Raw genomic sequence first — 16411 nt, 5'->3', positions numbered from 1 at the left:
TTTCTCCCAAATTCATTTCCAAATGTTTCTGACTGTCAAAAATCAAGGGCGCCACAGCAATATAGCAGTTAGTATGATGCTATTACAGCTCAGGGCGTTAGAGTTCAGAGTTAAATTCTGGTGTCCTTTAAGAAAGTTTATATGTCCTTCCTGTGTACATGTGGGTTTCCTCTGGGTGCTCTGGTTTCCTCCCACAGTACAAAGATGTACTGGTTAGTAGGTTAATTGTAAATTGTCCTGTGATTAGACAGGTCAAATTGGTGGGCTGAAAGGGCGATGTTTCTCTAAGTAAGATTTTTTGACTTGTTTAACAGGTGAACTTTGTTAAACTATTTTGTCTAGGCAACTGGCTGCTGGTTAATTGCTTTGGTGCCCAGAAGAGGAAATCTTTACCAGTTCGCCCATCTACTCCAGTTACGTCATCGGAGGGGCCAGAGTTTCTCACCTCCACTCCTCAGCAGTGTGCATTTCACATTATACCTATTTGTAATCTAGCCTTAATGACACAGAATGAGGCCCCTGTGGCACTGACCATTGACCCCTGTACTGCCACTCGTCAATGTGACCTTAATTGATCAGAAATTATCATCACTGATATGTATCATGAAATCTGATCTGAGGTGAGATGCTCAATGTTCTGACCACTGAATCTGGGAGAGCAGGCAAGGACGAGTGCTCTTGTTTTCTGTCCAGTACATGTGTATATAGACAATGCTTCTTGTAATAAACAAGAGAAAGTCTGCAGATGCTGGAAATCTGAGTACACACACAGTGCTGGAGGAACTCAGCAGGCCAGGCAGCATCTATGGGAAAAAGTACAGTCAACGTTTCGGGCCGAAATCCTTCGGCAGGACTGGAGGAAAAAAGCTGGAGTAGATTTTAAAGGTAGGGGGTGAAGGGGGGGGAGAGTAACGCCAGGTGATGGGTGAAACTTGAAGGGCGGGGGATGAAGTAAAGAGCTAGGAAGTTGATTGGTGAAAGACAGAAGGCTGTGGAAGAAAGAAAAGGGGGAAGGAGCACCGGAGGGAATCAATGGGAGGACAAGAAGATAAGGTGAGAGAGGGAAAAGGGGATGGGGTGAAGGTGGGGGGGGGGTGGGGGCATTACTAGAAGCTTGAGAAATCAATGTTCATGCCATCAGTTTGGAGGCTACCCAAACGAATACAAGGTGTTGCTCCTCTAACCTGAGTGTGGCCTTATGGAAGTGGAATTAAAATGGGTGGCCACTGAGAGATCCCACTTTTTCTGTCAGACGGAATGTAGGTGTTTGGCGAAGCGGTCTCCCAATCTATGTGAGGCCACTCTGGGAGGAACAAGTACTTCACCTGTCCCTGCACCAGCTCCCTCACTACCATTCAGGGCCTAAACAGTCCTTCCAAGTGAGTCTGTTGGGATCATTTTCTGTGTTGTGTGCTCCCGAAATGTCGACTGTACCTTTTTCCATAGATTCTGCCTGGCCTGCTGAGTTCCTCCAGCATTTTGTGTGTGTGTGCGTGTTGCTAGTGTCTTTTGTAGCGAACTATTCCTGCTGTAGGTGGCAGGATGCGTGTTTCTGAAAGTTACTAAATATGGTAGCATTGTGGTTAGCATAATGCTTTACACGCTGCTTAGTTATACCCATGAAACTAATTAACCTACTAACCGGTACATCTTTGGAATGTGGGAGGAAACCAGAGCAATGCATGGTCATGGGAAGAACATGCAGAGTCCTTGCAGGCGGTGGTAGGAATTGAGCCTGGTTCGCTGGCACGGCACAAGTGTTACACTAACCACGGTGCTACAGTTCAGCGGCCAGCTGGAATGTGGGAGTAAACCAGCACACCTCAAATGCAGGCAGTCACATACAAAGACATGGGTTAGTAAGTTGTGGGCTTTCTGTGTTGGTGCTGGAAGTGTGGTGACACTTGCAGGCTGCCCCCAGCACATCCTCAGATTGTGTTGGTCATTGACATGCTTCACTGTCCGTTTTGATGTACCTGCCATCGCTGAAGTCTTATCACCAGTACAGGGAGCTGTTTGCTGTTTAACTGTGCTCTGCATTTTGCATTGCATTTCATTAACTTCTGGTAATATTTTGTTTTACGTGCTGTGTGTGATACGTTTTGTGGGTGCATCGTGGTGTAGAGGGTTGTTTTCTTGTTCGCTTGTATATATGTACAGGCAGATGACAATAAACTTGAAAGCTAATCTTGTTGGTTTTGTTTTTTTCCCCAGTAAGTGTTCATTTTCCAGGCTGGGAGAAGAACTGGATAAACTAGATCAAGGTGGCTTGCAAGGTAAAAAGTTTGTTGCAAATAACTCGAGGCTGAAAATTGCAAAAGTAGTTTTACTTCATGTTGCTGTGGAGGAATCACTTGGCCGTGGAATTCTGTGATCTTGCAGCGATTGTCCTATGCTCTTGTTGTATTGAGGGACAGACTCGCAATTGAGGGAGTTCTAGCCAGTGGGCTGGTTCCGCTGATGGGTGGTGACGTTACGTTTTCTACTGCTGAAGGATGGGGGATGCTGGTGATTTTGGCATGAGTAAAATGGCTTGTCAGTATGTGGGCAACATGGTGGCAGCTACTGCAACAGTTTACCACACTGCCTGTAAGATCGGGGTTTGGTTCCTGCTGCTGTCTGTAGACTGTAGGGAGTTGGTACATTCTCCCGGTCCTGTGCGTTTCCTTTGGATGCTCCGGTTTTCTCCCACAATCCAAAGACATACAGAGTAAAAACACTCTGAATGGGCTTGTACACAGGCCTCTGGACAGTAGCCAGGTGGGCTGTAAATGGGAGATAGAAAAAGTATGTCAAAAGGACAATTTTTTGGTCATGGAGGATTTCAATATGCAGGTAGACAACTACATATTGGTGCTGGATCCAAAGAGAATTTGTAGAATACTTACAAGATGGCTTTTTTGAGGAGCTTGTGGTTGAAGCCACTAGAGGATCAGCTATTCTGGATTAGGTGTTGTGTAACGAACTGCACTGTATTAGGGGCGCTTAAAGTACAGGAACCCTTGAGAGTCAGTGATCATGAGATGATAGAACTCTCCTTCCAATTTGAGAGGGGAGAAGCAAGTCAGATGTATCAGTATTACAATGGAGTAAAGAGAATTACAGAGACATGAGAGAGGAGCTGGCCAAAGTTATTTGAAAAGGGAACACTAGAAAGGATGACAACACAACAGCAATGGCTGGAGCTTCTGGGAGCTATTTGCAAGGTGCAGGATAGACTCATCCCAAGGCAGGATAACAAAACAGTGGCTGACAAGGAAAGTCAAAGCCAACATACAGTAAAAGCCAAAGAGAAGACGTAGAATCAAGCAAAAATTAGTGGGAAGATGGAGGATTGGCAAACTTTTAAAAATTAACAGAAGGCAACTTAGGACATATGGAGAGAAAAGATGAGATATGAAGGTAAGCTAGTGAACAAGAGGATACCAAGAGATTTTCCAATATGTAAAGAATAAGAGGCGAATAGATATTGGACTACTGGAAAATGACAAGGAAATGGCGGACAAACTGAATAAGTATTTTGCATCAGTCTTCACTGTGAAGATGTGAGCAGAATGCCGGAAGTTTGAGAGAGTCAGGAGGCAAAAGTGCAGTTGCTATCACTAGGGAGAAGATGCTTGGCAAATTGAAAGGCCTGAAGGTAGATAAATCACCTGGACCAGATGGACAATACCACAGGTTTTTGAAAGGGGTAGCTGAAGAAACTGTGGAGGCAGTAGTAATGTTCTTTCAAGAATCAATAGATTCTGGCATTGTTCTGGAGAACTGACAAATTTCAAATTTCACTTGACTCTTCAAGAAGGGAGAGAGGCAGAAGAAAGGAAATCATAGGTCAGTAGTCGACCTTAGCAGTTGGGAAAATGTTGGAGTTGATTAAAGTCGTGGTTTTGGGGTACTTACAGGTATATTTTAAAATGGGTCATAGTCAGCATGGTTTCCTCGAGGGAAGATCTCACCTGACAAATCTGCTGATTTCTTTGATGAAATAACCTACTGAATGTTGAAAGGACGAGGTGGGATGGACGTGGAGAGGATGTTTCCTGTGGTGGGGCTACCCAGAACTAGAGGACACAGCCTCAAAATTGAGGGGTGGCCTTTTAGAACAGAGGTAAGGAGGGATTTATTTTAGCCAGAGAGTAGTGAGTCTGTGGAAAGCTCTGCCACAGACTGCAGTGGAGGCCAAGTCCGTGGGTATATTTACAGCGGAAGTTGATCATTTCCTGATCAGTCAAGGCATCAAAAGATATGGAGAGGAAGCAGGTGTATGGGGTTGAGTGGGATCTGGGATCAGCCATGATTGAATGGTGGAGCAGACTTGATGGGCTGAATGGCCTAATTCTGCTCCTGTGTCAGTGGGTGACAAGGTGCCACTCATGAGGCTGCTGAACAAGATGAGAGCCCATGGTAATACAGAAAAGATAGAACAGTGGCTGACTGGCAGGTGGCAATGAGTGGGAATAAAGGGAGCCTTTTCTGATTGGCTGCCAGGGACTGGTGGTGTTGGGACTGCTTTTTACATTATATGTCAATGAGTTGGATGACAGGATTGCTGGCTTTGTGGCGACGTTTGTGGATGGTACAAAGATAGGTGGAGGGGCAGGTAGCGTTGAGGAAGCGGGGAGGCTACAGGAGGGCTTAGATTAGGAGAAGGGGCAAAGAAGTGGCAGATAGAATACAGTGGCAGGAAGTGTGTAGCCTAGCACTTTGGTAGAAGATAAAAACACAGACTATTTTCTAAGTGGGGGAGATAATTCAAAAAAACACTTTGCAAAGGGACTTGAGTCCTTGTGCAGGATTCCCTCAAAGTTTATTTGCAAATTGAGTAAGTGGTAAGGAAGGCAAATGCAATGTAGACATTCATTTCTAGAGGATTAGAATATAAAAGCAAGGATGTAATGCTGAAGCTTTATAAAGTCACTGGTGAGGACTCACTTGGAGTATTGTGAGCAATTCTGGACCCCTTAAAAGGATAAGTCCATAAGACATAGGAGCAGAATTAGGCCATTCAGCCCATCAAGTCTGCTCCGCCATTCCAGGTTGATCCTGGATCCCACTCAACCCCATACACCTGCTTTCTCGCCATATCCTTTGATGCCCTGACCGATCAGGAAACGGTCAACCTCCTCCTTAAATATCCCCATGGACTTGGCCTCCATCGCAGTCTGTGTCAGGGCATTCCACAGATTTGCTACTCTCTGGCTAAAAAAAAATTCCTCCTTACCTCTGTTCTGAAGGGTTGCCTTTCAACATTTGGTAGGTCTCAATGAGATTTCCCCCTCCCCCCCCCCCCCACATTCTTATAAGTTCCAGCAAGTACAGGCCCAAAGCTGCCAAACACTCTTAGTCCCACTCCCTGCCTCCTGCCTGTCAGCCATTCCTCGTCCATGCCAGTATCCTTCCTGTAACACCATAGCATTTTATCTTGTTAAGCAGCCTCATGTGTGGCACCTTATCAAACACCTTCTGAAAATCCAAGTAAATGACATCCACTGTCACCCAGCATGTTACTTTCTTGAACTCTTAACAGATTTCAGGCAAGATTTCCCTTGACAGAAACCATGTTGACTTTGATTTACTTTATCATTAGTCTCCAAGTATACCCAAACCTCATCCTTAATAATGGACCAACACTTCCCCAACCACTGAGATTAGACTAACTGGCCTAGAATTTCCTTTCTTTTGCCTTCCTCCCTTAAAAAAAAAAGTGGAGTGACATTTGCAATTTTCCAGTCCAGGACCATGCCAGAATCAAGTAATTCTTGAAAGATCATAACATCTGTTATGCATCCGTTATCTCTTCAGCTACCTCTCTCAGGACTCTGGGATGTAGTCCATCTGGTCCAGGCGACTAATCCACCTTAAGACCTTTGAGCTTGCCTAGCACTTTTTCCTTTGTAAAAGCAATGGCACTGATTCCTACTCCCTGACACTCACAGACCTCTGGCACACTGCTAGTGTCTGCCACAGTGAAGACAGATGCAAAGTACACACTAAGTTCATCTGCCATTTCTTTGAGCCCTATTACTACCTCACCAGCATCATTTCCCAGTGGTCCAACAGCACCTCTCACCTCTCTTTTACTGGGGTGGGGAAGCTTTAGGTATCCTGCTTTATATTATTGGTTAGCCTGCCCTTGTATTTCATCTTTTCCTTTCTTATAGCTTTTTTTAGTTGTCTTTTGTTGGATTTTAAAAGCTTCCCACTCACTTTTGCTACCTTATATGCCTTTTCCTTGGCCTTTATGCAGTCTTTAACTTCCCTTGTCAACCACAGTTACCTGTCCCTGTCATTTGAGAACTTCTTCCTCAGTGAGACATATCAACCCTGTGCCTTGGGAACTTTCCCAGAAACTTCAGCCATCCCTGCTGTGCCGTCAATCTCCCTCCAATCCACCTGGGCAAGCTCCTCTCTCGTGCCCCTGCAATTCCCTTAGTTCTATTGTGATACTGACACATCAGACGTGCTTGTTCTTCTCAAACTGCAGTATGAGTTCAATCATATCATGATTACTGTCTTCTAAAGGTTCCTTTACATTAAGCTGACTAATAAGATCTGGGTTATTGCACAACACTCAATCTAAAAATGCCTTTTCCCAAGCAGGCTCAAGCACAGGCTGCGCTAAAAAGCCATCTCGTAGGCATTCAACAAATTCCCTCTCTTGTGATCCGACACCAACCTGATTTTCCAATCCCCTTGCATATTGAAGTCCCCCATTATAAATGTGACATTATCCTTTTCCAGCTCTATTTGCAATCTCAACCCCACATCTTGGCCACTATTTGGAAGCCTATATAAGATTCCCAAAGATATAGTTTAATCTGTTACCAACAGAGCCACACCATCACCTATACCTTCCTGCCTGTCCTTTCAATACAAAGTATATCCTTTGATGCTGAGCTCCCAGCTGTGGCCTTCTTTCAGTGATGCCCACAATGCCATGCAGACCAATTTAAAATTGCACTTTGAATTCATCCACCTGATTCCAAATACTACGTGCATTTAAATACAGCACTTTCAGTCCTGCATTCTTCACCCTTTTGAATTTTACCTCTGTGGCGTGATTTAACTCTTTGCTCTGTCTGCATTGTACCCAATCATTGGCTTGTCCTTCCTTACATTCATGTTCATCCATAATCTACCTGTAAACCTGCTGGCTCATCCTCAGCTCTATCATCCTGGTTCCCATCCCCCTGCCATATTAGTTTAAACCATCCCCAATAGTTCTGGTAAACCTGCCTGCAAGGATATTGGTCCCCTTCAGATTAAAGTACAACCTACCCGTTTTGTACTGGACCCACCTGGCCCAGAAGACATTCCAGTTATCCAGAAATCAGAATCACTCCAATTCTTCAGCCATACATTTATCTGCACCTCATTCTACTTCTATCCTCACTGTTGCCTGGCACAGGCAGTAACCCCGAGATTACTACCCTTGAGGTCCTGTTTCTCAATTTCCTTCCTAACACCATATACTCTGTTTTCAGGACCTCCTTCCTTTTACTTGGTACGTTGTTGGTACCAATACGTACCGTGACTTCTGGCCGATCACCCTCCCTTTTCAGGATATTGTGGAAGCATTCAGAAACATCTCAGACCCTGGCACTTGGGAGGCAAACTATAATTCGTGTTTCCTTTTCACATTAACAGAATTGCCTATCTGTCCCCTGACTAGAGTCCCCTATAACTGCGGTCTTCATCTTCAGTTCCCAGGGCCAGACTCCGTGCCAGAGGCACAGCCACTGTTGCTTCCCCCCAGGTAGGTCATTTCACCCCCCCCCACCCCCAACAGAAAGGGATGGCCACTGTCTGAAGTTCTCCCTTCCCTCTCCTGACATCCACTCATTTATAAGTCTCCTGTAGCCTTGGGGTGACCAGCTCCTTGTAGCTCCTATCACTGCCTCACTTTCCTCAAACAAGCTGAAGGTCATTGAGCTGCAGCTCCATTTCCTTAAATCGGTCTCTAAGGAGCTGCATCTTTATGCACCTGGTGCAGATGTGGCCACTGGGGAGGCTGGAAGTGTCCCGGAAATCTAACACCAGAACAGAACACTGGCTCTGTAGACATAATCCTATTCTCGCAAGATTTAAATAAGGAATGAACTAACTTTGCCACTGCCTGTTCTCGCTGAAACCCTGTTCAGCAAAGCCTTGCTACTCTACGCCGGACTATTCCAACAGTGACTGCTCTCTTTTATAGACACTGGGTTTTGAAGCTCTTTGCTGGACCAGCATGGGTTCGCTCCTGTTGCATCTGTGCAATACTCCGATCGACTTGCGTGCTGGCATTGAGGAGGTTCATGAGAATGATTCTGGAAATGAAAGGTTTATCATTTGGGCTATGGTTCATGGCTCTGCGTTTTTACTCGCTGGAGTCTAGAAGAATGAAGGGGATCTTTCCAGTGAAGGGGGAGTCCAGAGTCTAGTCTAGAAGAATGAAGGGGATCTTTCCAGTGAAGGGGGAGTCCAGAGTCTAGTCTAGAAGAATGAAGGGGATCTTTCCAGTGAAGGGGGAGTCTAGAGTCTAGTCTAGAAGAATGAAGGGGATCTTTCCAGTGAAGGGGGAGTCCAGAGTCTAGTCTAGAAGAACGAAGGGGATCTTTCCAGTGAAGGGGGAGTCCAGAGTCTAGTCTAGAAGAACGAAGGGGATCTTTCCAGTGAAAGGGGAGTCCAGAGTCTAGTCTAGAAGAACGAAGGGGATCTTTCCAGTGAAGGGGGAGTCCAGAGTCTAGTCTAGAAGAACGAAGGGGATGTTTCCTGTGGTGGGGGAGTCTAGAACAGAGGACCCAGCCTCAAACAGAGATACATCCATTTGGAATGGAGATGAGGAGGAGTTTCTTCAACTGGGATTTGTTCCTACAGGTGGCAGTGGAGGCCAGTTCATTGGGTGTATTTATGGTGGAGGTTGGTAGGTTCCTGATTAGTCAGGGTGTGAAAGGTTATGGGGAGTGAATGGATCTGCCACAATGAAATGGCATTGACTCGATGGGCCAAATGGCCTAATTCTGTTCCTAGGTTAGGGTTAGTAAGTTATGTTGACGATGGGAGCTTGGTGGCACTTATGGGCTGCCCCCTGCTAGTCGTTTTGGATTTGATGCAAATGGCAAATTCCGCTGTCTGTTTTGATATACACGTGACAAACAAACCTTTTTATATTAATCATATTCATTTTATATTAATCGTTGAATAGGGATTTGGTGCAGGAGGGATTGATGGCTGATTTGAAAGATGGAGCAGATTGCTTGATAAGAATAACTGGTGGCTAAGGTGGAAACCAGGGAAAGGTGTCCAAAACAGCTGTAAAAGTTTGGTTTATTGAGTCGCGTGGACCGAGGTACACTGGGAAACACTCGTCCTGTAGACAGTTCATGCAGATCAATTCATCACAGCAGTGCATTGAGGTAAATCAATAACAGAATGAAGTGTCACTTACAAAGGAAGTGCAGTGCAGGTAGACAATGAGGTGCTAGGCCATAATGATATATGTAGATTGCAAGGTCACGAGCCCATCCTGTTGTACTAGGGAACTATTCAATAGTCTTATAACAGCGTGGTAGATACTGTCCTGGAGCCTGGTGGTAGTGCTTTCAGGTTTTTGTGTCCGATGAGGGGGCAAGTAGAGAGAACGTTCAAGGTGGGAGGGGTCTTTGATTATGTTGGCTGCTTTACAGAGGCAGTGGGAAGTGTAGACAGTGTCCAGGCAGAGCAGGTGGCTCTATGACTTGTTCACAGCTCTGCAGTTTCCCATAGTGATGGGCAGAGCAGATGCAGCCAGATAGGATGCTTGCTATGGTGCGCCGGCCGATTAAAAGTTGGTCGGGGTCAGAGGGGACAGGCTAAATTTCTTTAGCCTCCTGAGGAAGTAGAGGTACCGGTAATCTTTCTTTGTCTTCTCCCTTGTCTTATGAAATGAATTACAATGCCTGTAATCACAAGAAAACTTAGATCTCTACTTAGATTTCTTGAGGGTGCTAGTGAGAATTATTCCCAATCGCCGCCAGTTTTAATCTTCAAGGAAGAAGTAGGCTTAGAATAAAGCTTGCAACACTGGGAATGCAGGATTTATTTATTATTTTTATTTATTTAGAGATGAGTGTTGAACAGGCCCTTTGAGCTGCACCACCCAACAACCCACCTATTTAACCCTAGCCTACTCACGGGACGGTTGGCAATGACCAACTAACCAGTACATTTTTTGGATCGTGGGAGGAAACCAGAATGCCAGAAGAAACCCCCGCGCTCATGGGAAGGGCGACCAAACTTCTTGCAGTGTCAGAGTTCTGAACTCCGCCCCGAGCTGTAATAGCATCGTGCTTACTGCTACACTACCTAGTTAGAGTAATACAGTGCCAAAACAAATCCTCCAACCACCTTAACTCTGCTGACCAAGATGCCCATCCAAGCAAGTCCCATTTGCCTGTGTGTGGTCGATCAATCTGTTTTTGTTATACTGGTGAAGGATAGAGCCTTACTTTCCCCTAGTGACTCGGGAGGAGAAACTCCAAACCGAGGAAGGTCCAGCTACAGGGCTGGTGCCCTGTGAGTTACGAAGGGTGGAGGTATTACAAAGCAGTTAAACAGTGACTCATTCCGGCTGAGGTGCAGCTGATACTGACTTCATAGCTGCAGTTCACTTAACCCTTTCATTCACCTGGATGAAACTAGGCAACTTGAGTCAATTCAATGTGCTTCCTTCAGTCTTGCATCTTTAAAGAAAGTGGAGAGAGTGAAGTTAATCTCATGGGCCCCCTCTGGTTATAGTTCCAGTTCTTTCGGTCTAAAACAGGGATTCCCAACCTGGGGGTCTGTAGTCCCCTTGGTTAATGGTAGGGGTCCACAGCATTTAAAAATAAAAAAAAGGTTGGGAATCCGTGGTTTAAATGTTCTTCATTCTAAGACCACAAGCAGAATTAGGCTTATCGTTCCACCGAGTCTGATCTGCTGTTCCATCATGGCTGATCCTTCTTAATTCCATTCTCCTGCCTTCTCCCTGTAATCTTTGACACCCTTAGTAGTCAAGAACCTATCAGCCTCTGCTTTAAATACACAGTACCCAGTGACTTGGCGTCCACCGCTGTGTGGCATTGAATTCCACAGATTCACCATCCACTTTAAAGAAATTAGTCTGCTCCACGAGTTGTTTTAAACCAGGATGCATTTATATAGACCTCTTCACTATTAGGATGATCAGACAGGAGTTGTTTAACCTATTTCTTCTGTTGCAGGAGAGTATGCTTTGGAAAATGGTGACTTTATCAGAAGCAGTGCACTAATAACTGCTCCTGGTGAGGCAATGCTCTGGCCTACAGTTCATGTGCAGTACTCCTTCAAAATCCCCGCAAGTTCAGTGCCCATTCTGAAAAAAAGACCGAGGTTGACCAACTCTGCTCGATGGGAGGCTGCTGAGAGAAATGTATGTTCTTGCTGTTTTATATTTAAACATTAATAAATCTAGACAATAATTGAGAGGAATGAAACATAGCTACCACTCACCCCTTCTAGAAACTGGGTTTAAAGTCTAATTTAAATTAATGGTCGGGAAACCTGTGATGTTCTTACGAAGGGCCTTGGCTCAAAATGTTGACTGTTTATTCCTCTCTGAATTTCCAGCATATGCAGAATCTCTTGTGTTTGGGGAAACTTCTAACTCTTATGTTGTTTATAGAGCATAATTGATCATTGGTTAGTTCATGGACTTGGAAATTATGAGGGGATAAAATGCAATTAGTAACTTTACAGATGACATGAAGGTTGGTGGTATTTTGGATAGTGTCATAGGTCACAGCAGGACATTAATAGGATTAAGAGCTGGGTTTGGACATAGATGAAGTTCGATCTGGAAGATGATTCCCTCTGGAAGGTAGACTTGAAGGCAGAGTACAAGGTTAATGGCTGAATTGTTAGCAGTATGGAGAAACAGAGGGATTTTGGTCTCCTACTCCTTAGGTCCCTCAAAGGTGCTGCACAAGTATAAGGTGTGCTGGCCTTCATTTATTTGAGGGATTGTGTTCAAGAGCAATGAGGTAATGTTGCAGCTCTATAAAACTCTGGATGCAGAAGCTTTCGAGAGGGTGCAGAGGAGACTTACTAACGTTCTGCTTGGGTTAGAAAATGTGCCTTATGAGGAAAGGTTGGACAAACTAGGGTTTTGGGAGTAATGGAGGATGACAGGTAACTTTATAGAGGGGTATAAGATGATAAGGACGACTGTGGTAACGGCCAATAGCAGAGGACATCTGTTGGAGGTGAATGAAGAAAAGTCTGAGGTGCCTTTGTGTTTACACAGTGGTGGATGCTGGGTTTGCACTGCTGAGGGGGATGATGGAGGCACCAGCTGAGAGATATTTAAGAGAATCTCAGTTAGGCACATGGACAATTGAGAAACAGAGGGTTATGGGCTGTGTAGGAGGAAAGGATCAGGTGGATCTTGGAGTAGGTTTAAGGGACAGCATATCATGGGCCGAAGGACCTGAATCTGATGTTTGTTCTGTTGTAAACCAGAGCACCCAGAGAAAACCCACGTTGTCACGGGAGAACGTGCAAACTGGCAGGTTTGAACCTTGATCGGAAATCGCTGGCTCTGTGCTAACCGCTATGGTATTCTAACTGAAATATCAGGCCAGACTGCAAATCCACCAGATGTAATGGTGAACAAGTTTAATGCTGAATTTCAAACATTAGGCTATGGGACTTCAGTGTCCATTGTGTGCCTACGATTCACTGCCACTCCGACAGGACCAGCCTCGGGCTGCAGGAGATGGTTGTGAGCCCAGCTGCTCTGAATTATGCCTCCGCATCGGCTTTGATCTTTGGTTTTAGGTTGCAGTTGAAGACCATCATCTCAAACATTGTGCCCGTGTACTTGCAGCTGAAACCTTTAATCATGATGATTCAGCCGCCAGCACTAGGTGAGTACCTGGCTTGGTGCAGGTCGAATCTAGGAATACCATAAGGGTGACATTTTAATCGCAGTGAATAAATCCTCTCCAATAGTTTGCCCACTACTGATGTAGGATTCATTGGTCTATAATTCTCAGATCATCACTACTATCTTTCTTGAATAAATAACATCAGCACATCATCATTCTTAAAGTCAACATGTTCCAGCATGTTAGTTTCTTTACATTGTCCTCATTTTTGTTAAGGTTCCTCTCACTGGTGAATACTGAAGCAAAGTATTCATTCAGGACCTCCCCTACTTCTGACTCCAGGCACATTTCCTATTTCCTCCTACCCTCACTTCAAACCTCCTCCATTCTTCATCTATGTATAGAGTGCCTCGGGGTTTTCCGTCATCCTACTCACCAAAACCTTCTCATGTCCACTTTTAGCTCTCCTAAATTCATTCTTAATCTCCCTGGTGACCTTGTAATTCCAGTCGTCATGCTCTGTTGTAATTGACAATTCCACTCCATGTGAAACACTGACTATCTACTCTCTTTGCCTCTCAGTTTTATTAATTTCTATCGTCTCTTTCTCTGATTCTCCAGAGGAAATAATGTCTATCTCATCTTGTAGCTAGCACATTCCATTACTTATTGTGGGCGCTGTCTGAGTGGAGTTTGCCGGCTCCCCCTACTACTACATGTGTTTCCTCTGATCCAGTTTCCTCCCACATCCCTAAAATGCGGTTTGCTACATCAGCTTGCCTTGGTGTCAGAGGTACAGAATCTAGGAATGGGTTAGCAGGGTGAATAAAATAGATTAGCACAGGATTTAGTGCAAAATCGATTTGGCGGGACTGATTGGACCAGGGTCCCGTTTCCATGCTGTATATCCTGTCATCAACTGTGACAATTGAATCTTCAAGGACACGGAAGGCTGAAGGTCATGTTCTGTAAATGGGATCAGTATAAATGGGCACTAAAAGTTGGCATAGACACGGGGAGCAAAGGGCTGATTCAACAGTAACCCAGTTAATTCATATTTAAAGTGCTGGAGGATGGAAAGTATAGGGGGGAATGTCAGAGATAGTTTTCTCCCTTTTTAAAGTAGTGGGTGTGTGGAACATGCTGCCCGGTCAGTGGTAGAGCCAGGTCACGCTGTCCGGTCGGTGGTAGAGCCAGGTCACGCTGTCCGGTCGGTGGTAGAGCCAGGTCACGGTGCCCGGTCGGTGGTAGAGCCAGGTCACGGTGCTCGGTCGGTGGTAGAGCCAGGTCACACTGCCCGGCCGGTGGTAGAGCCAGGTCACGCTGCCCGGCCAGTGGTAGAGCCAGATACGTTGGGGATATTGAAAAGATGTGGATGAAAGTAAAATGCAGGGCTGTGTGGGAGGGAAGGGTTAGATTGATATGGAGCGGGTTAAAAGGTTGTCATAACATTGTGGGCTGAAGACCCTGTACCTTAATGTACTGTGTTTAAAGAAAAAACAATTAACTTTTCCTTCCTAATGCCAGATCTGTCTCTTGGAGACAACCGTGCAGTGGCGTTACCAGGAATGGGCAACCTTGTCGCAATAGAGCAGCCACAGGTCAGGAATTGTGCAGAGTCCACAATTTGGGACAGACTTCGTACAGTTAAGTACATCTCCACCTGCATTACGTGGTCATCGAGGTAAAACTGAAAAATCCCCATTTTGTGGTTTAAAACTGACCAATTACTCCAGCAGTCTAGGTTCATGAAGTTCATCGATTTACATTGTTCAGACGTCTCTGAGTAAACCCACCAGCAGTCTGGGTCTGAACATGACAGCAGGACTGTGGTTACGTGAAACCCGTGCATTGGGGAAACAGTCAACCTCCACTGGAGCAAGATCGCTGGCAGTGGAGCTTCATCTCTCAATACTGTCAAACCTGCAGTGTATCACAGTAAGGCATTTTATCACTGATTTTTATCCTTTTTGAGTATCAAATTAAAACATGGCTGTGGTGACTGTTACTGCCCTTGGGTAATCTGCACAGGGCAATGTTTTGTACTTTGAAAGATGGAGATTGGGCAGTAGGAACCTGTTGGTTGGCTTCTTGTTGCAAAATTACATTTCTCTTTCAGTGAATTAAGAATGTGGCTGTCATCTGTAGAAAATGCTAAATGTACTGGTTTAACCCCACACAAACCAGGACTAGTTGTGTCTTCTACACAGCCAATCGAGTTTGGCCTGTAGAAACATCTCTACCTGTGTGCTCCATACTTTTTAAATCTTTGAAGGCTTGAATCGTGTATTTGGACTCGTTTTCAATTTAAACTGGTTTTCTCTGCTGCCCAGCAATTTATCTGTTGCTTGGTGAGCTGAAACAGCACTAAGCGCAGGAAACGGGCTGCTGGCACAGTTTATCCAGGTTCGCTGAGTTGTCACTACCCTGCTGTTCCCCTCTGACACCACCGTTGGCTGGGTGCTCTGCCGGATTGTAAGAGGCGGGAATACCCAGGTTTAGATCCTAGGCTCTGTGTTCATCTGTGTAACAGATCACCTCAAGAGAAAATCAGAGTCTGCACAGCAAAAACTGTCCTAATAACATGCACAAGAGCCAAGCTGGTTTCTAACCGATGAATATTTATCTCCAACGAGGATCAGAAAATCCAAGTGTTGGTGTCCTGGCACATGAGGAGGTTGGCCTCGATTGGACTGTGTTCCCTGTGGACATTAAATACTTGGTACGCGTTGGAATTGCCAACCTAACACCAAATTTCAAGACACAATTTAATAGAGGTCTATCCTCATGAGGATTTTTAGTTTGGCAGCTTGGAGGATCTGTATTTCAAGATTTCTAAACAAAGTATTGGAGCATTCTCACTGTGAATTCATAGAGCAGTTCTGCGGTTTCTTTGAATAAATATAGGATTGAACACCTACCTGCTGATACTGACTGGAATGAGCTGGTGCTTGGACGTAATCCTCAACCGAACCTGTTTGGGTTCTATGGTCATTAAATAATATTTAGACAAGTACCATGGACACTGTGATCCACCTTGTTATCTGCCTGCTTTGTTCAATTGTACCGTGAAATCCTATTTTAAACACCTAATTTCACTTTTTGGTCAAACCCTGGTGATTGTATCTGGCCTTGTGTAAAATGCTGTGTAACGGGGAACTCCAATTTTACACTTTTTGGAGGAATCTTAGTAACTGATCAGTTTTGGGTCTATTCGAATCCCAATGGGGTACTTGGCTATGAAGTGTGGTCATGCTGTAACCAGTTCATTGTGGTAAAACAGGGGCTACCACCAGGCTGGACCTGTGTAATGTTTTAATTATGTAATAAATGTATATTTTCTAACACCTTGGCTGTGGATTTAGATGTTCCAATAGAGGTTGACACCCAAGAATTTTTGCCTGGCAACATCCTGGCCCTAGACCAGCATGTGAGCAACACCACAGTCCAATAGCTGAGAATGGCCTTTCAATTGTTGGATGAATTCCATCCTAAAAGGATGTGAAGGACCAGCAGATCAGTGCTGAGTATATAAATACATTGGA

At 44.9% G+C, this 16411-nt stretch overlaps 1 protein-coding gene across 9 annotated transcripts in view; it reads left to right on the top strand.

Annotated features, from left to right (window-relative positions):
- bmb (brambleberry) overlaps nucleotides 1-16213 on the top strand; it is a 103009-nt gene extending 86796 nt beyond the window's left edge. For 5 of the 9 annotated variants that reach the window (XM_059971686.1, XM_059971689.1, XM_059971685.1 and 2 more), the window contains 4 exons: nucleotides 2215-2276; nucleotides 11223-11410; nucleotides 12817-12905; nucleotides 14394-16213. In XM_059971686.1, coding sequence (XP_059827669.1) covers nucleotides 2215-2276; nucleotides 11223-11410; nucleotides 12817-12905; nucleotides 14394-14517 — 463 coding nt within the window. In that variant the 3' untranslated portion in view covers nucleotides 14518-16213. Of the gene's footprint in view, nucleotides 1-2214; nucleotides 2277-11222; nucleotides 11411-12498; nucleotides 12906-14393 lie in introns of all 9 variants that reach the window. The other 4 variants (XM_059971692.1, XM_059971690.1, XR_009512559.1 and 1 more) reach the window with 3 other exon arrangements.
- Nucleotides 16214-16411: the final 198 nt, after the last annotated feature.

The sequence above is a fragment of the Hypanus sabinus genome, chromosome 6 (genome assembly GCF_030144855.1).
Source record: "Hypanus sabinus isolate sHypSab1 chromosome 6, sHypSab1.hap1, whole genome shotgun sequence".
NCBI lineage: Eukaryota > Metazoa > Chordata > Chondrichthyes > Myliobatiformes > Dasyatidae > Hypanus > Hypanus sabinus.
This window is presented reverse-complemented; position numbering and strand designations above follow the sequence as displayed.